Here is a 19874-nt window from a genome sequence, read left to right as displayed (position 1 = left end):
GTGGCATCCAGAGTAAGTCCAGACGAGCGACAGAGAAGATGACATTGCACAACGGGGTGTCCCATAGCTGGAAAGTGAAAGGCTGGCAGGATAGCTCACTGGATAGCGTGCCTGAGTCTGGGGTCCCACCACACCGGGGGAAGCTTCAGTGCTGCGTTTTGCTTTTGACTTTACTTTAAATGAGAGAGAAACAGAGGGATACCAGAGTGCTACTCAGCTCTGGCTTCTGTTGGTGTTGGGGATTGAACCTGGGGCCTTTAGTGCCTCTGGCTTAAAAGTCTTTTTGCATAACCACTATGCTGTCTCCCCAGCCCTTCCCCTCCCATCTGGAAAGGGCCTAGAGTGATGAAGCCCTGGAGATGACTAATTAACTCAGTGAAGAGAGTCTGGGGAGGTGGCTGGGTGGGACAGTGACTGCCTGGTGTGTATACAGCTTGGGGTTCAGTCCTTGGCACTGCCCATGGTGGCGTGACGCTCCGGCAGCTGTGGCTGACCTGTGAAGCACCCCCCTGCTGCCTCCCCCAGTGCGTGCAGCTGGAAGGATGTGGGTCCAATCTGGCCCACTGCCTCTGCTTTGTGAATAAAGTTTTATTGACACACCTCACGCCCATGGGCTTCCCTGTGGCTCTGCTGACAGCAAAGTACGGTTGTCACTACAGACACACCACTGACTGAAGGTCTGACCTGTTTACCATTATTTGCTCCATTTTTTTTTTAAACAGAGGAGGCTTGTTCCCAGTTCAGAAGATTGGGGAGCAAAGCCAGTCAGAGTAACCTCCCAATTTTTGACCCTGACTTGGGCCGAGGCCTTATTTCTCAGTCCTCCTGGCCTGATTCCTCCCAGCCCCAGTCCTTGACTGGTGTACAAGTCCGCCAGCACTTACCTCAGTGACAGTGAAGGGGGCTCCCCGCAGCTTCACTGTGTGGGAGGTGGTGGGCTCCTTCTGGACGGCCGCTTTCTCTGTCTGTGACTTCGAGGAACAGAAATGGCCACCGTGAGTCCTGGGGTGGCCCACCAGGTGCTCAGAGGGGAGGGTGTGCAGACAGGGTCCCCTGCCATGGGGCGGGGTGGGGGAGACACAGGAAGGGGCCCAGTGGGGCGGGGCTACGTGCTGTTCCCAAGGCAGAGTTCACAAAGACACCTTGCAAATGATTTCTGTGACTCTGGAGCCTGAGTTATCAGCCCAAACCCAAAACTTGCTGTCACTCTTTTAAGAGAACTGGCTGGCAACCAAGCCTGCTCTAGGGCCCACAGAGGCAGGCAGGGTGGACCATTATCCCACAGACAAGAGAGGGAGTCTGGGGCAGGGCTATCCACCTAGGCTCTGTCCAGAATGCAAAGGGACACAGCAGAGGCCCAGGCTCTGCCGAGTTTCTCCCCAGATAAGGGCTGGAGGATCCTAGAGGTGACAGCACCCCTACCCCTGCCCCTCTGCTCTCCAACTTCACCACTGTCTTCCCAGGAAACACGTGTCAAGGAGGGCAGGACAAGTCATGGAGATCAGAAGGGAGGAAGCCTACAGCCAGGCAGGCAGGAGTTCGATGCTTCACAGGGGTCTGAGGAGTGAGGAACCTCGGGGACCAGACCCTCTAAGCAGGGAAACAGACAGGGGGGAGCAGGGCAGACCTGTGGTCATCATCTCAGACCTGGGCTGTCCCTGGGGGAGACACCCCCCCTTCCTGTCTGTAAAATGGGTCAAGATAACTCCCAGTCCAGGACTATTATGAGACTCAATGATAAACAAGGAATTCAGCAAATACTGGACCTAGCACATACTAAGTGTTCAGTTAACACCAACTGTTTCTGTGGACTGGGTGTGTGTACATCTATGCGTAATATCTCCCAGCTATCAACAGCTCAATGACACCCCGGGGTTCTAGGAGGGAGGACACCCCTGCAGCCAGTCACAGGAGAGATGCTCTGAAAGGCTTGTTCCTGGTTATAACACAGCAAGCAGGTCTCTGGACTGTGCTGAATAAAGCCCCCTTCCTCTATTTTTTTTTTTTTTTGCCTCCAGGGTTACTGCTGGGGCTTGGTGCTTACACTACAAATCCACTGCTCCTGGTGCCCCCATACCCCAACTTTATTAGATAGGATGGAGAGAAATTGAGAGGAGAGAAGCAGATAAGAGAGGGAGACAGACACTTGCAGCTTGCTTCACCACCTGGGCAGCTTCCCCTCTGCAGGTGGGATGTGGGAACTTGAGCCCAGGCCCCTGTGTACGGTAATGTGTGTGCTCAACTGTGTACACCACCAGCCCGTTTCCTGTCCACCGCCCTCCATGAACTGGGGTTATGGGCACCCCACTGTATGTAGGGCAGCCCCCCAGTCCCTTGAGCATACACCCACACGCCCCCGTCCCCACACACCTTGGTGCTGGTCTCCTGTGGCCTCTGGCTCCCTGTCGGGATACCCTGGCCCTGGCCGGCCCCCCGCCTCTCTGTGCTCTGTGGGGCAAAGGCTGAACTGGCATCCTCATCCTCACTGCTGCCGTCACAGTTCACGGCTTCATCCTCGCTCTCCTCCACCTCTGAGGAAGATGAAGCCTCGGCTGCCACCACCTTGGACTTGAGGTAATCCATGTCCGACAGCTCCTGGCACTTGGCTGCCTTGGGCTTGGGGCCATCCTCCTCTGGAGAAAACAGGGAGGCTGGGTGTTGAGACAGGCAGACTAGAAAGCCTGGGACGGCCAGCAGCAGTGTGGGGAGCAGTGCTAGGGCCACTGTGGCCAGGGTCCTGTGCCCAGCAGTTTGGCAAGTCCAGAGCAGTGTTGTCACGTGGGGTGAGACTGGCAGAACAGAGACACCGGATGCCACCTCGCGGGCCCCTGCACCAGCCCCTCCATCCTCACCTGCCCCCCCTCAGCCAGCTGGGTCTCCTCTAGAATAAATGCAGCTCATCGAGGCTCAATGGCCACCAGTTCCCTGTCAGCCTTCCTCTCCCCAGCTTCCCCTTCCTGCTCCAGTCTGGGCCCAGCCAGGCAGGGGCCTCTCAAGATGCCCCCTTTCTTTAGCCTTGGCCATGCTGTTCCCGCTTCCTGGAGGCCCCTCCTTGTCCACCTCAGCCCCAGGCTGCTCCCCAGGATGCCAGCCTTGCACAGAAGTGTTCCCAGCGTGAGAATCCACTCTTGAGTCATTCTTTTGCTTCAAAAAGAAAAAAATTTTAAGGAGAAATATAGGAGGAGAAAGAAACAGACATCACTCTGGTACATGTGCTGCCAGGGATTGAACTTGGGACCTCAGGCTTGAAAGTCCAGTGTTTTATCTACTGCAGCACCTCTAAGACCACTATTCTTTCACTTTTAAACCCAACACAGGTCCTACTGCTCTGTCTGTGTTAACAGCCCTTCGTTCTGTAGGCCAACGGCTCCTGTCACCCCCCCCCCCCCCGCCCCCGGCGCCATTTGAGGCCCCTTCTCAGAGATGCCTTCCTTGGTCACTCTGTCCCATTCCTGCTTCCTCCTGTGATCCTCAGGGGTCATTACAAGGCAGACGGAACAGGGAATGTAGCTTCTCTCCCTCATTCTGGGAGCTCCCTGGGGGCGGGACAGGTAAGCAGCTGTATCATCTGTACTGGTGGGCTCAATGAATGAATGAATGAATGAATGAATTAGCAGCCATCAGCTGAGATCAAAGACTCTGCAGGTGGGACTACCTGTGGGGGTGGTGCCTGACCCCAGAGCCGGCAGCCTGCGCCTCCCCCCCACCCCAGACACACAGACACACAGGACCTCACCTCCCTCCGGGGCCTCCTCCTCGCTCTCTTGGCCTGAGTCGGAGTCAAAGTTCAGGTAGTCGTTGGCTGCCTTGTCCCCTGCACTCGAGGGCTCGGTGTCCAGGGCGTCGTTGGCCCAGGTGGCCGTCTGCGTCCGCTTCTGGTGGACTGACAGGAACTCCTGGAACTCGGTGTCCCCCTTGAGCTGGGGGCATGGAGAAAGGCAGAGAGGGCTGAGGCTCCCCGTCCTCAGAAGGCCATGTCCCCCCAGTCTGCTGAAGGTCCCTGGGGGCGGGGCCCTTTTCATGAGACAAGATCACAAAGCTACAGGGGCGCCCCCCCCCTCTTCTGGGGCAACTGTGCAGCCTCACCTGCTCCAGCTTAACTGCCACCTTCTTCTTGCTGTCCTGAAGCAGAAGGGGGCAGGGTGAGGGGGTGTGGGGGGAACAGGCCCCACCTCCAGGAACCAGCAAGGGGGGGGTTTCCTGCGGGGTGACCACACCGCAGACCCAGGGTGTGGCAGGGGCACCTGGACTCACATTCTTGGTTTCTGGGGTGGCGGGGCCCGAGTCCTTTGGGGGAGGCTGGGGGATGCCCTTCTGCGAGTGCTTGCTCCAGGCGCGGGGTTTTGTGGGGTCCCCAAAGGACTTGCAGAACTCCACCTGAGGGGAGGGCAGGGGCGCTGACTCACCGCCCCCCCACCTCCCCGGGGCTGTGAGGCTTCCAGAAAGGTGGTTGGCTGCCTCTGGCCAGCTGAGGGGCCTGGGCAGCGGGAGGCGCCCCCACTTCCCCCCCGACTCCCCCACCCACTGTGATCCTCGAGGTGTCGATGAAGCTCTTGTGGAAGTGGCTCAGTGCGTTCTGCGCCTCTGCCTCTGACCGGAAGCCGATGAAGCCAAACTTGCGGAACTTGCCGTCTTTGGTGAACTTGAGGCTGCAGTCGGTCAGGGTCCCAAAGGCTGAGAAAAGCTGCCGGAAGCGCTCCTCCTTCATCTGGGACAGAAGGGGTGGGGACGGGGAGCTCAGGGCCTGGTGGACAGGCCCCCACCAGGGCAACCAGACTCAAGGTTGTGTGGCCTTTAGCGGGGGATGAAGAGCCCTGGCTGACCGCTGCCTAACTGCCCCATAGGAGGCTCCAGGGAGCAGGCAGCAACCCAGCCCAGCACTGCGGCTGCTCCCAGGCTGAACCCTGACAGGTGCTCCTCAGAATAAAGGAGTGAAGACAAACGTGGCAAGCTACAGAGAAGCATGTTGGGTTGGGGATGGGGAGGAGGGATAGCATAATGGTTCTGCAAAGAGACTCTCATGCCTGAGGCTCCAAAGTCCCAGGCTCAATCTTCTGCACTACCACAAGCCAGAGTGGAGCAGTACTCTGGTAAAGAAAAGTTAAGTCCTGGTTTTACTTGTGGCCTCTGACTGTGACCCTGTCTGGCAGAAGGGACCTTACAGGCATGAGCGCACGAAGGGTCTGCAGACAGAGAAGGAACTCTGGATGACACGGCATATCCAACACCAACAGAGTCTCAGGGTCTGCACTGAGGACAGAGAGGGGCGGGAGGGACTGAACCAGAGAGGAAGTGCTGATGGAGACAGAGAGACCGGAAGATGCTCCTGGCTGTGAAGGTTCAGTCCAGGGCCACAGCCCTCGATGTCTGCAAGCAGAGCAAGGCCGGGGGCAGATTCTGCCTGCCCAAGAGGAGTCTGGCTTCCCTGACACCCGACTTTAGGGTCTCAGGCTGCAAGATCACAGGTTTGTCCCCCCCCCCTTTATTTTTTTTTTTTGCCACCAGGGTTATCACTGGAGCTCGGGCTCAGTGCCGGCACCACAAATCCACAGGCGCCAGGGGCCATTTTTCTTCTTCTCTTTTTTTCTCCTGTCTTTATGTGCTAGAACAGATTGAGGGCGTCAGATAAGAGAGGGAAAGAAAAAGACAGACACCTGCAGACCTGCTTCACTGCTCATGAAGCTTCCTCATTGCTGGTGGGAAGCAGGGCGGCCTCCAACCCGCGTTCTTACATGTGGTCATTATGTGTGCACTCAATCGGTGCGCCACCACCTACCCCCCCCAACAGATTTACCTTGTTTATATAACTGAGCCCCTGGCAACCTGTTACTGTAGCAACAGGAAAGGAATATACAAAGGTGCTTATTTTTTGGTCAAAGGGCCCCAAGCAAAACCAACTCCTGGCTTCCCACCATGCTCATTAGCAGCTATTGGGAAAGCGTGTTTGGTGGTGCAGTTGAAAGGCGCTCAGTATATGCTTTCTCTCTCCCTCTCTCTCTCTCTCTCTCTCTCTATATATATATATATATATATATATATATATATAATTTTTCCCTCTCATTAAAGCAAAATAAACATGGGGCCACGAGTGCACATGCTACTATGCACAAGGACCAGGGCTCAAGCCTCCAGTTCCCACCTGCAGGGGGAAAGCTTTCCAAGTGGTGAAGCAGTGTTGCAGGTCTCTCTTTCTCTCTCTATCACCCCCTTCCATCTTGATTTATGGCTGTCTCTATCCAGTAAATAAATAAATATAATACAAAGAGAGACGTCCTGATGCCACTTCCATTAAAAACAAATAAAACAAATATCTAAAACCAAAAACATTAAACTCTCAAGCATGAGGTCCCAGGTTCAATCCCGGCACTGAATGTGCTGGCCAGAGTGATGCTCTGGTTCTCTCTCCCTCAGCCCCTGCTAAAAGCAAGTTTTTAAATATGTCGCTGGAGAGGGGCACACAGACAGACAGACCAGTGCACTGTTTTGGCAGTGCTGGGGGTTGAGCCAGAGGCCTTACATAGACAAATGGTGCAAGTGGTGGCCTTGTTCGCTCCCCATCATGCCGTGCTCTGACAGACGAGGACCTTAGCATGGCTCTCCCTCCTCATTGTGCTGTCAGAGGAGGCCAGAGCTCTCACCATCATTTGTCCTGCCAGATGAATGACAGAACTGCTAAAAGCAAAACTAGTCACACAGCTCCTGCTGGCTCTCCGGGCAAAGTGGCTTGTTTGCTCATCAGCATGACGACTTCCAGCAAGGTGAACTGATTTGCTTGTGGTCCCCCGCAGGTGGACACTCACACAGCAGTGTGGCTCTAGCACTGGCATTCCTCACAGCACCAGTTTTTCTCTTGGCATTGAGTGCATGCACAAGGTTTTGCACATACTTGACTCTTCTACCTCTGTCCTGAGTTACAAATTCTGCTTCTCCCAACCTCGGGCAGATCAAGTTCCCCCAGTGAGCAAGGTTTCTCCCCTACACGATGCAGAGATGAAAGTTCCTGACTCATAGGGGCTGGGAAGGTAGTTCAGTGAAGCATCTGATTTACAGGGCTGAGACTCAGGGTTCTAACCCTAGACCCATATAAAAGCAAGAAAGACCAGAGTAAAAAGACTCTGGGGCTGGGGGGGGGGAGGAGAGGGGTTGTGGAAGAGCGTTCAGGTCCTAGTACATGATGGGAGAGGAGGACCTAGGGGTGGGGGTTAGACTGTTATGTGGAAAACTGAGAAATGTTACACATGTATAAACTACTGCATTTTACTGTTGACTGTAAACCATTTATCTTCCCAAGGGGGGGAAGCCAAGAAAGACAAAAACAAATGAGACATCTGAAATGATGGCATATGTTGCTCTGGTGTCTCTCTTACACACACGACATATGTACGACTTCTTAACTTTAGGGTGATAGTGAGATTTTTAAAAAAATATGTATTTTATTTTTTAATGAGGAAGACAGAAGGATAGAAAACCAGACGTTACTCTGGTACATGTGCTGATGAGGACTGAACTCAGGACCTCATGCTTCAGCATCCAATGCCTTATCCACTGCACGATCTCCGGGACCACAATTGGTGAGAATTTTTTTTTTTTAATGATGTCAGAGTTAGTAAGATCCTGCTTCATAAAGTGTCCTCCTCTCCTTCTTGATATGTTGCTATAGCTTTTTCATTTTATTTTGGATGCGGACAGAGAATTGATAGGGAAGGAGGAAATGGGGGTGAGAGAGAGAGATAAACACCTGCAACATTGCTTCACCATTCATGAAGCTTCCCTCCATAAGTCGGGGCTGGAGGGCTTGAACTTGAGTCCTTGTGTACAGTAATGTGTGTGCTCAACCAGGTGCACCACCATCAAAGTTTCCTGAATTTTAAAAGCTGCTATCATTATTAGTGGGGCTAACTTTCTCTGTGTGTATGCCACAGAGAGCAAGACCAGGGCACTACTCAACTCTGGCTTATGGTGGTGCTGGGGATTGAACCTGGGCCCTTGGAGCCTCAGGCATGAAGCCTTTAGCATAACCATGATGCTGTCTCCCAAGCCCAAGAGCTCAATGTTTTATCCACCGTGCCACCCCCTGGGTTGCAAATGCATAAATAATTCTGTTAAAAAGGAGACCGTGTCTAAAGCTGATTGCGCAGTCAGTGATAGATCTTTTATTAACTGAGAGAGAAAGGCACCTGCTCAGTCATATGAAGTGAAAGGGATCAAAACTTGGGACCTTGTGCATGTAAGAACTGCACTTTGCTGGCCATGATAGTTTTTCTCTTTCCTGTTTTATTTAGATAACATAGAGACCAATTGAAAGAGGAGGGACAGATAGACAGGGAGAGAGAGAGAGACAGACACCTGCAAACCTTCTCATGATATGTACTGTCCTGCAGTTTGGGGAACAGGGACTCAAACCTGGGTCCCTGCACATGGTAATTAATGAGTGTGCTCCGCCAGGTGCACCACTGTTCAGCTGTCCATCAAGTCTTTCCTAAGAGTTACTATTTAGTGCAAATGATAGAATTAAAAACAATTCTATAATAGAGGCTGAGGGAAAAAAACAGATCTAGGTTCCTCATTGTTCATAGTGGGGGATCGGTAGGTAGTCACTGGGGTAAACAGACCAAGAAATGCAAAAGAACACTCCATCCAGTGAAGAATTTCCCCTTCCTCCCCCACACACAAAACAACAACAACAACAACAAAAATCGAAGATGGTGACTCCTGGAGAGTAGGATATAGCAAAAGACTTCAATTCCCACTTTATACGCTCCTGCATGGCTTACATTTAAAAAATTCTGTCCTAGGTCCCTCCTCATGGGTCAATGCACAAGGAATGAAGGTGTGGGCGTATCTAAAGTTCAAAAGTCACAATAAAACAGAAATGGTTTTGCCATCTCTAAAAGGAGCAATTCCGTGGAGGGGTTTAGAAGATTATTCCCCTCAAATAGCCTAGCTTGTACTTGGGTTTTGATGATGAGCTTCCTGGCCGGTGGTGTGGGGACTTGCCATCCAAAAAAAAAGTGACATAGGGAAGGAGGTGTGAAGAGTTCCCCAGCAGTCCACACTCCACATACTCATCTATTTCCCCACTCGTTTGTCATTTCAAAGACAGTGCCCATCACATACCACGTTAGAGACCAGGTCATCCCTCCCGCCGAACTGGATAAATGGTTTAAAGTTGCTCACAACCACTCTGCTCTTGAGTTGAAGGCGGGAGTGGGACTTAGAAGTGGGCTCCTCAGTCTCTACTTCCTAATAATTTCCCTCGCGAGGAGAACAGAAGCATACGGTGGGGCTCAGTCGCGGCTCACGCAGTAAGGCGGCAGGAGAAGGGGAGTTGTGGGAGCGTCCATCCACCTCCCTGGAGTTGGTACCCACCAGCTGCCTGGAAACCGGAAGGTGTCTCCATCCCTCTCCCAATTGTCCAATGGGAGACAAGCCGAGAGCCTCGGCCCTTTTGGTATCCGAATCTGCCCGGGATCCTTGTTCGGGGCAAAAGCCCCATGACCCTACCCAGCCACCCCTCTTCTAACTTCAACTCCTGGCTGCCCCCCAATTTCAGATTTTCCAGCCCAGACCCTGCACTCACCCCATTCGGGAGGTTCTTGACGATGAGCCGCGACATGGTGCACGGTCGCCCTTGTTCTAATCTCAGCACGAAAGGCGAGAGCACCTTCCACCAGTTCTCACGCTCCCGCTCTGGGCGCCGCCATCTTGGACGAGGCGGAACTAATCACGTGTCGAGGATTGGCCCCGCCCTCCCCGGAAGTGGGCGTGATCAACGTCGGAGAGCTCCGGGAAGTCACTCCCTCCAAGAGGCAGTGCTGGGCGTTTGTAATCTGCGCAGGCGCGGACTGTTGGGCGGCGCCCCGAGAAAGAGAGCAATGACGCCGCGGGAACGGCAGGGGGCGCTGGTTGCCACCCTCCGCTGGGCTTAACGCCGCATGGGCTCAGAGCGCTCCAGGGAGAAGATGTGTCTGCTCCTCCTAAAACAGCCCTGAGCTTGGGGCTGGGGAGCAGAGATTCTTGCTTCCCTCTTAGAGCTGGGGGAACAGGCTCAGCGAGGCTGCCAGACACCAGCGATCGGTCAGTTGCTGAGCACCCATCGTTTTGCAAAAGATTTTGCAGGGTGGAGGAGATAGCATCCTGGTTATGCAAACGGACTTTCATGCTTGAGGCTCTAAGATCCCAGGTTCAGGCTCCCACAGCACCTTAAGCCAGAGCTGAGCAATCCTCTGGTAAGAAAGAAAGAAAGAAAGAAAGAAAGAAAGAAAGAAAGAAAGAAAGAAAGAAAGAAAGAAAGAAGAAAGAAAGGAAGAAAGAAAGAAAGAAAGAGCTTTGCAAAAGAAATCCCATTTTAGGGGGCCAGGCGGTGGCACACCTGGTTAAGGGCACACATTACAAGGGTTTACAGTTAACAATATTCATATACTTTCCCCCACATTTGGGAGCTACTCTTTTCCCTGGTCCAGCTTTCTAGTCCTTTTTCCAACTATGACACCGTCTCCACAGAAAATAACTTGGGTCCACCTGCATATCAGATGTCAGGCTCAGGCAAAAAGTAGTAAAGTCCTGGGCCCCTTGGAATATACCTACTAGCTTTTTCCAAGATGGAGACCCCAAATCTTCATCTGCAATATTCTTGCCGTTAGGTCTATGGTTAGTCAACGATTTGTTTGGTTTTCTATCTTAACTCTTTTTCAGGTTCCAGATGCTACTGTGATGCCAACTGGACTTCCCTGGGTAGGACCAATGTGTCCTGGAGCTCCACCACCCCAGATCCCTCCCCACTATGGAAAGAGAGAGACAGGTTGGGGGTAATGGATGGACCTGCCAATGACCATGTTCAGCGGGGAAGCAATTACAGAAGCCAGACCTTCCACCTTCTGCATCCCACAATGACCCTGGGTCCATACTCCCAGAGGGCTAAAGAATAGGAAAGCTATCAAGGGAGGGGATGGGATACGGAGATCTGGTGGTGGGAACTGTTTGGAGTTGTACCCCTCTTATCCTATGGTTTTTGTCAGTATTTCCTTTTTATAAATTAAAAAATTTTAAAAAGTATGCAAGGACCTGGGTTCAAGTCCTTGGTCCCCACCTGCAGGGGGAAAGCTTCACGAGTGGTGAAATAGGGCTGCAGGTGTTTCTCTGTCTCTCTCCCTCACTATCACCCCCTCCCTTCTCAATTTATCTTTGTCTCTAATATAAATAAATAAACAAAATTTGTGTGGGATGTCTTGGTTTTCATGCTACAACAGATTACCAGACTCATAGCCCAACAGAAATAGGTTCTGTACAGCTCTGGAAACAACCAGAGCCAAGGGGTAGGCAGGGCTGTACTCCCCCCCACCCCAGCCTCACGCCCACCACCAGAAGTTGCTAGAGGGCATCTCTCCTCACCTTTTCTAGTTTCTGATGGTTTCTAGGGTTTCTTGACTCGTGATTGAGTCACCCATTTCTCCCTCTCCCCTCCTCCAGTGCTCAGTGAAACTGACTTTTTTTTTTTTTCCCTCTAGGGTTATTGTGGAGCTCAGTGCCTGCACTATGAATCCGCTGCTCCTGGAGGCCATCTTTTTTCCATTGTTGTTGTTGCTGCTGCTATTGTTTGTTTTTGGATAGCAGGCAGAGAAGTTGAGAGAGGTGGGGAAGACAGAGAGGGGGAGAGAAAGATAGACACCTGCAGACCTGTTTCACCACTTGTGAAGTGACCCCCCTGCAGGTGGGGAGTTGGGAGCTCAAACTGGGATCCTTGCGTTAGTCCTTGCATTTTGCACTATGTGCTTAACCCGCTGTGCTACCACCTGTTTCCCACCCCCCATCCCAGTTTTTAATCCGGACAGTTATTGGGTGCAGGGCTCGTCCTGAATCTAGGGATGATGCCAACTCCAGGTCCTTCTCGTTTCACCTCTGCAAGGACCCTGTCCCAAATCAGGCCGCCCTCACAGTTTTCAGACATGGGCAGATGAGGGAGGGGTTTGACCTCCTACATAAAGATTCCTTGCTTTGTCCTAGTTTACTCTGAAGATCAAACTGGCCTCTGTTCATGCCCTTTTGAGACTGTCTACTCGAGAAGTTCACACAGCCCAGTGACCCCTTGTGCCCGGACACCACCTCTTTGGGCCACTGTCAGTCATTTATTCAGTCATTCACATACTCTACAGGCGCATATGAATTTGTATAGTAATAAAAAGATAACGGAGGGAAGCTGCGCTGCTCCGAACTGTCCCCCTTTCACGAGAAGGCCAGTGTGGTTGCCCAGCCCTGCATTTTGTGATTTTTCATCACTTGCCTGTATTAAAAGGTGCCACTCACCAGAGCTTTCCCTGAAGAAATTCACAAGTCAGGAGCGTGTTCAAAGGCGGCATGAGGCAACAGAGCATTGCCTGCCAGGCCTCCAGCCTAACAGCAGGAAAATATGGTGAGCACATGTCCAAGGAAGGAGGGGCACTCCTGGCTATGTGACCCCTGAGCTTAATAAACAGCTACACTATAATACAGTTATGAGTCTTTTCTGCCCCCATGCTTTCCCATTTCGACCCTGCTTTCTTCTCCCTCCTGACAGAGGGCACCTGAGACCCTCCAGGCTGACCTCCAATAACACCCTGAGATTAAAAATAAATAAATCAGGCAAGGGAGGAGAAGGCATAATGGTTCTACAAAAGACTTCTGTGCCTGAGGCTCCAAGCTCCCAGGTTCAATCCCCAGCACCACCATTAGCTAGAGCTGATCAAGTGCTCTGGTGTTTCTCTCTGTATCTCTCATTAAAATAAAATAAATTAAAAAATAAGCCAAGGGGCAAGAGATAGCTCAGTCAGTAGAGCACATACCTTGCCGTGTAATAGGGTCAGGGGTTGAAACTCGGCAGGTGCAAGGCAGCCCCGTGCTGGGCTCCCTTCCTTGGTGGCCATCTTATGAGGGTGAGGGCCAGAGATCTTAAAAGTCAGAGTATGGGCAGGGCAGTGTTTTTTTTTTTTTTTTTCAAATATCACATATGGTGTCTTCGTGTTTATTTTATCATTTTATTACTTTTAAAATATCATTTATTATTGGTAGAGACAGAGAGAAATGGAGAAGGGAGGGGGAGATAGAGGAAAGAGACAGAGAGACACCTGCAGCCCTGCTCCACCACGTGTGAAGCTTTTCCCCCTGCAGGTGGGGGCCGGGGGCTTGAACCCGGGTCTTTGAGCACTTTAATGTGCCAGGCCCCATGACAGTGCTTCTGGTAGAATCTATTCCCTTGCTTTTCAATTAGATTCATTTGCTAGTAAAAGAGGAAAAAAAGAGGAGGGGGGGGGATGAATCTCTGTCACATGCAATGCCGGGGACTGAACCCAAGACTTCATGCTCACGTTCACACAATGGAGACCAAGGTCAGCTTTGCATGGGCTGTAGTCCTCTTTCCTGTAGGCATCGTCAGGGGTTCAGGAAGTAGGGGCAACAAGGGGGGCACTGGAGACTGACAGCCTGTAGTGACCCAGCTGCCATGATCACTGTGGCCCCAGCATCTCACTGCCCATCACCCCCGACCCCCTCCCCACACACACACAGAACTAGGCACTTGCAGGGTTACCCTGAAGCATCCAGGTGGTTGGGGGTAACTGTGGCTAGGTGCCTCAGACACACCTGTATAAGAACTTCAGGCCGCTCACCTGTGGCAGTCCAGCCTAAATCTCCTGTCACACGCCCTCCTGTTCTAGGCAGTGAACCATTACTGTTCACCGGGAGATACAGTCAAAATCAACCCATCCTTCTGACTCAGTTGGTCTTTTTTGCTGCGTTAGAAAGGTCACCTGCAATATTACATATGGCCAGCAGGGGACGCTAGAGGATCGTTTATAAAGCTACACAGCAACAACCAGGGCAAAAATTCTTTGGAAAAATTCTTTCTGAGCCATTAAGTTTCAGGGTGCATCACAGGTGGGACTTATCTCTAATTCTGCCCCATTAGGGATCCCTGAATCCTCGCCAGAAGAACCCTGCTCAGCTTAGGACCAGGCTGCAACTGATCAGGAAGTATTTCTAGATAGATAAGTAACTATGAACCCAGAACAAGTTTGAGATGGCCAGAGAGATCTGGACAGGGACAGCAGGAAGGGTTTGGGGCGCTGCTGGCCAGGGGCACCAGACCACAAAAGGTCATCGAGGCTGGGAAGACCCTTCCATGGAGGGGCACCATGCAGAGTTGGGAAGGGGAAAGAAAGGCCAGAGGTTCCAAGACCCCAGAGTTCACCACAGGGGGAATGTATGACAGGCTAACAAGTGGCCTCACTGTATGTCCACCTCCTAATTCCATCATTGGAACCCCCTTCAGCCTCCAGAGGATGCAAAACCCTAATGACAAGTCGGTTTCTGACCCGGTCTGGACTTCGGGCTTTCAGAAGGATGAGAAAGTTTTTTTAAAAAGCATTGTTTTTATATTATCAAGTGTGTGCCTTACGATGACAGTGGCCACCGGACAGTTAACCAGATTCCCTGGGCAACAACTTTGAGCAGAAGCACAATCAGGGAGCAAGTGCTAACTGCCTCTGCCTCCCACTGTTCCTGATGCCTCCCCCTGACTGGACTTAACTAGATAGTGAAAGGCAAGGGGTGGGTGGGTGGCAGATAGTTCATTAGCACAGCACTGACTTGCATGCACAAGATCACAGCTTCAAACTACCCCCAGCCACCAGCACTACACATGCCAGAGCTGAGTAATGCTCTGGTTTCCCTCTCATTCATAAAAATAAAAAAGTAAATAAATAACTACATCCATTAAGTCTGAGAAAGAATTAAGTCTGAGAAAGAAGCCTTATTGAAGAGGTCCTGGGCGGGGGGTGGGGGTGGGGGGGGATGGGGAGGTGGCTGGGAGAACAATGGGCTGAAGGCCCATCCTGTGCTTGGCATGGGAGTGGGGCCAGCCAACATTCAACTCTTTTCATTTCCTTTTTTCTTTTTTCTTTTTTTTTTTTCTGCTTCCAGGGTTATTGCTGGGGCTCAGTGCCTGCACCATGAATCCACTGCTCCTGGAGACCATTTTTTCCCCTTTTGTTGCCCTTGTTGTAGCCTTGCTGTGGTTATTATTGTTGTTGTTGATGTTGTTCTTTGTTGGATAGGACAGAGAGAACTGGAGAGAGGAGGGGAAGACAGAGAGGGGGAGAGAAAGACAGACACCTGCAGACCTGCTTCACCACTTGTGAAGCGACGCCCCTGCAGGTGGGGAGCCGGGGGGCTCGAACCGGGATCCTTACGCCAGTCCCTGCGCTTTGCGCCACATGCGCTTAACCCACTGCGCCACCGCCTGACCCCCTCTTTTCATTTTCTAGGACAGCCCACAATCCAGTGGCTTTTTTTCCTTCCCACAAGGACAGTCAACTCATGTCATGATGTCTGGCATTTGGAACAATTCCTGAAGCCATCTTGACTTCTTGACTGGTTAGGCTGGAGTGTCCACTTGGCAAAATTAGCACTGAATATAAAAAGGTAGTGATAATAGTAAAAAAAAAAGTATATAATCTAAGCAAATGAAAATGATGATACTGGTGAGAGCCTTAGGAATCGACACTTCTGAGCCACCTTGATAAAAAATGACAGAGCTGGTGTACGTTTTTGTAAACATTATTTGGAATCCATGCTGGGAGATTTTTTTTTTTTTCTCAGTAGTTGCATTGTTGGGAATTTTCTCAAGGAATAATGAAACAGAGGTATGAAAGCTTGGAGGATGTTTCCTTTCCAGTGGCAAGAAATCAACCCACAATTGTGCAGAACTTAAAAAAAAAAAGGTGGCTATGTGGTGATGCACTTGGGTAACTGCAGGTTATTATGTGCAAAGACCTGGGTTCCAGGCCCTGCTCCCCACCTGCAGGGGTGGGGAAGCTTAACTAAGGATGAGAGAGCTGGAATGTTTACCCAGCACCTCATCGGGTAAGGATGACCTCCAGAACTTTCTGTCCCAACACACCTGCCTGCCTCTGCCAGGTACAGGGTGCAGGGACCTGAGGCTCCGGGGAGACCCAGGCTCAGAGGCTGTTGAGGTGTGAGAGCCCATGAAGAGTGGACAAGCTTCACCAGCCTCTACCACAGCATCATCCCTGGGGCAGGAGGCAGCTCAGTGTTTGAGCACAGGACTAGCTAGCATGCCTGAGGTCCTAGGTTCAATCCCCGGCATCACCCCCTGCCGGAGCTTTGGTCTGCCACTGCCTGGGATCAAAGTCTGCTCCAAGATGTATGTGCTATGAGTTCTAAACAAACAGATGTTCACATGTAGCTAAGAGAAACACTGGGAGAACACGGGGCATGAAAGCCTTTAAAGTCCTGGCCCTCTAAAAAAATTTAATTAATTAACTATTTTTTGCCTCCAGAGTTATTGCTGGGGCTTGGTGCTTGCACTTGAAGCTACTGCTGCTATGGTCATTTTTTTTTCTTCTCTTCTCCTCTCCTCTCTTCTCTTCTCCTCTCCTCTTCTTTCCCTTTCTTTCTTTCTTTCTTTCCTTCTTTCTTATTTATGGGACAGAGAGGAATTGAGAGAGGAGGGGAAGATAGAGAGGAAGAGAGAAAGATAGACACCTGCAGACCTGCTTCACCACTTGTGAGGCGACCCCCCCCCCCACGGGTGGGGAGCTGGGGTCTCAAACTGGGATCCTTGTGTTTTGTACTATGTGCACTTAACTGGGTGCACCACCACCAAGTCCCCAAGATTTATTTTTTATTCATTTATTTTATGAGCAAAAGAACAGAGCATAACTCTGGCTTATGCAGTGCAGGGGCTTGAACCTGGAGCCTCATACATGCTCTGTGACTCTTCTAGAGAACCAGCTCCCAGGCTGCAACCAACCCCATCTTTGAAGTAGAGCTTCTCCCTTTCTCTCTTCCCGCCTCATGCTTGAGAGAGGGGAGGGGGAGGTGGAGGAGAGGGGAGAGGAGAGAGGGGAAAAGGGAGAGGGGAGAGAGAGAGGGAGAGAGAGAGAGAGAGGAAAAATGGCTGTCAGGAGTGGAGGATTCATCATGCAGCCACCAAGCCCCAGTAATAACCCCTGTGGCAAAAACAAAGAAGCAAAAATCACTGTAGTTCATTGATACAGTGGCATCCACTAAGTCCTGAAGACAACACCAGGGAAATAGGGTCACCTCTGAATTCATTGGGACGGAGCGTGATGTTCAAACACTTCTGCAGTACAGTCTTTCGGTTTGAACACTATGCTCCGCATCTTTATTTTACTTTATCAAGTGCCTTGGCCATGGTTCTGGAAACAAAAACATTTTCATTCGGCTATCACTTGTGTGAAAATATGTCAGACAGGGCCAGGGTGGTGGCGCACCACACCGGGTGAAACACACATAGTACAGAGTGCAAGGATCCGTTCAAGGATCTCAGTTCGAGCCCTCAGCTCCCCACCTGCAGGGAGGTCCCCTCACAAGTGGCGAAGCAGGTCTGCAGGCATTTATCTTTCTTCATCTACCCATCCTCTCTCAATTTCTCTCTGTCCTATGCAATAAAATGAAAATTAAACATGTCAGACATACTTCTGGTGGGATATGCATAGATTGCTCTGGGAGGGAACCTAAGACACTGGCTAAAAATGATATTTTTAAAAGGCCACTCCTTTTTAAAAATTAATATTTTTTTACTTCTATGAAGAGGAGGAGGGAAGACCAAAACATCACTCAGTTCTGGCAGGGGGTGGTGCCAGGGATTGAACCTGGGACCTCAGGCATGCTAGCTAGTCCTGTGCTCAAACACTGAGCTGCCTCCTGCCCCAGGGATGATGCTGTGGTAGAGGCTGGTGAAGCCTGTCCTCTCTTCATGGGCTCACACCTCAACAGCCTCTGAGCCTGGGTCTCCCCAGAGTCACAGGTCCTTGCACCCTGCACCTGGCAGGCAGGCAGGTGTGCAGAAGGTTCTGGAGGTCATCCTCACCCGATGAGGTGCTGGGTAAACAGCTCTCTCATCCTTAGTGAGAGGGGACCACTCTCAGCCCCACAGTGAGTGAAGTCACAGTCAGAAGCAGAGCCTCTTCAAGAACTTCCTCCTCTTCCTCCTCCTCATAGAAAAACAAGTGTGTCTCTGTTTGTATGGGCATGGATGCACCTCTACACAAGCATTTTTATTTACAGGTGTGTAAACAGACAGCATAGATATTACGCACATAAAATACAACCACATGTACATCAAATTATAGTTACATGTTTATACACTTGTCGACACTATAGTTATTCATATGGTTAGTTATGTATATGGTATAAATATTTCACTTTATAACTATGTACTTGTTTCATTTATACAGATGCATAACGTTGGAAAACCTGCCACCTAGTTACATTTTTACATGTGACACTTCAGTCATACAGTGGCTGGAGTAGTTAGATTAAACACATAATAAAATTATATTTATAGTTATATGCTATATAAAATTATATTTATAGTTATATGCTATATCTTTTTTTTTTTTTTTTTTTTTACTGCCAACAGGGTTATTGCTGGGGCTCCGTATCCGATGGCCATTTTCTTCCTTTTATGATCCTTTTTATTTTATTTGACAGGACAGAGAGAAACAGAGCAGAGGGAAAGATAGATAGATAGGGAAAAAATAGACACCTGCAGACCTGCTTCACCACTCACAAAACTTCCTCCCTGCACGTGGGGACTGGGGCCTTGAATCTGGGCCTTGGTCCCGAGTCCTTGCATATGGTAATATATGTAGTTCACCATTTCAGGCTGTATAAATACAAACATAACCCAGTCTTGATTCACCGCTTTATATTTATAGTTAATATTCCTTTCCTTTCCTCTTGATGTTAAGAGAAGCTTACAGGGGTGTGTGTGTGTTTGTGGGTCACTTGATGGTGATCCCTGAACAAGGTGCTTGCTGGCTGGGAGGGTATGGTGGCTCCTGCAGTGACCAGCTCTCCCCAGCGGGGGCACTGTCGTCTTTCTGCTTCCTCTCTCCCCAGCGGGGCACTGTCTTTCTGCTTCCTGTCCCCTCACCCAGTGAACCCAGAGATTGCCTACTGAGAACCCACTTTCCACTCAGAGCCTTGTCTCAGAATCTATCTGGGGATCAAATAGAGACTCACCCCCTGAGGACGGAAATGTGGGGAGGAAGACTTCTTCTTTTGCTGACTTTTTTGGTTGTTGAAATCTCACATGCTTTCACAAATATCATCACCCAGGTAGAAATGCAGATGTTTCTAACATGTGAGAGTGTGAGATTAAGAGCTTGACTCTGGACACTGCTAGCCTCCCAGGCTCGTCAACCCCATACTCCCACTGGACTTGTCTGCACATTCAAGGGCCAATGTGGGGTCCCAGGTGTGGACAGGGGACTAAGAGAACAGCCTTTATGCAGCTCTGGCCGGTGTCAGCATGAGAAATACAAGCTTGAGGTTGAGGGATTTTCTGATTTTTTCAAGATGAATCTGAAGCTTGTGTTTTCACGCAGTCTCTTTCAGCTTTTCAATATTTGGAAACTGAAGGGGGAAAAAAAAGTCAAACTATATGCCAGTCATTCTCAACCTGTAGGTTGAGACACACCAAGATAACTTTGGACTTGAGCAGTTCATGATTCTAAAGCCCCAAGATGGGAGGTGTCTTGGCCCAGGGTCACTGAGTTGATGGAGAAGTAGGATATGAGCTTGGTTCTGGATGGCAGTCAGGGCAGAACATTTGCCATGTTCCTATCTTACTCCATGTGCTCTGCATGCAGGCTCCTGGCTTCAAGAACTATCATTCCACCCATTTTACAAGGAGGACAGTGATGACCAGAGAGATTGAGTGAGTTGCCCAAGACCACCCAGCTGGAAAGCAGTAGGACTTGATTCAAGCTTAGCACTCTGAGTTGGGAGCTGGGGCTTTTGGTCTCCTTTCTTTCCCTAAGGGTTACATGCTGGGGGGAGGGGGTCCAGCA

General features: G+C 50.6%; 1 protein-coding gene across 2 annotated transcripts in view; it reads right to left on the bottom strand.

Moving 5' to 3' along the window:
* RBM19 (RNA binding motif protein 19) overlaps window positions 1–9734 on the bottom strand; it is a 71289-nt gene extending 61555 nt beyond the window's left edge. Inside the window, exons 1-7 of one of the 2 annotated variants that reach the window (XM_016190719.2) lie at window positions 9581–9734; window positions 4526–4708; window positions 4255–4377; window positions 4087–4122; window positions 3737–3920; window positions 2371–2633; window positions 885–971 (exon numbers count right to left, since the gene is read on the bottom strand). In XM_016190719.2, the coding sequence (XP_016046205.1) occupies window positions 885–971; window positions 2371–2633; window positions 3737–3920; window positions 4087–4122; window positions 4255–4377; window positions 4526–4708; window positions 9581–9616 (912 nt within the window). In that variant the 5' untranslated portion in view covers window positions 9617–9734. The remainder of the gene's footprint in view (window positions 1–884; window positions 972–2370; window positions 2634–3736; window positions 3921–4086; window positions 4123–4254; window positions 4378–4525; window positions 4709–9580) is intronic. The other variant, XM_060193037.1, reaches the window with a different exon arrangement.
* Between the last annotated feature and the right edge of the window lie 10140 nt (window positions 9735–19874).

This window comes from Erinaceus europaeus, chromosome 6 (genome assembly GCF_950295315.1).
Source record: "Erinaceus europaeus chromosome 6, mEriEur2.1, whole genome shotgun sequence".
Taxonomy (NCBI): domain Eukaryota; kingdom Metazoa; phylum Chordata; class Mammalia; order Eulipotyphla; family Erinaceidae; genus Erinaceus; species Erinaceus europaeus.
The sequence above is the reverse complement of the archived record's forward strand: the minus strand, read 5'-3'. Positions and strand labels throughout refer to the sequence as shown.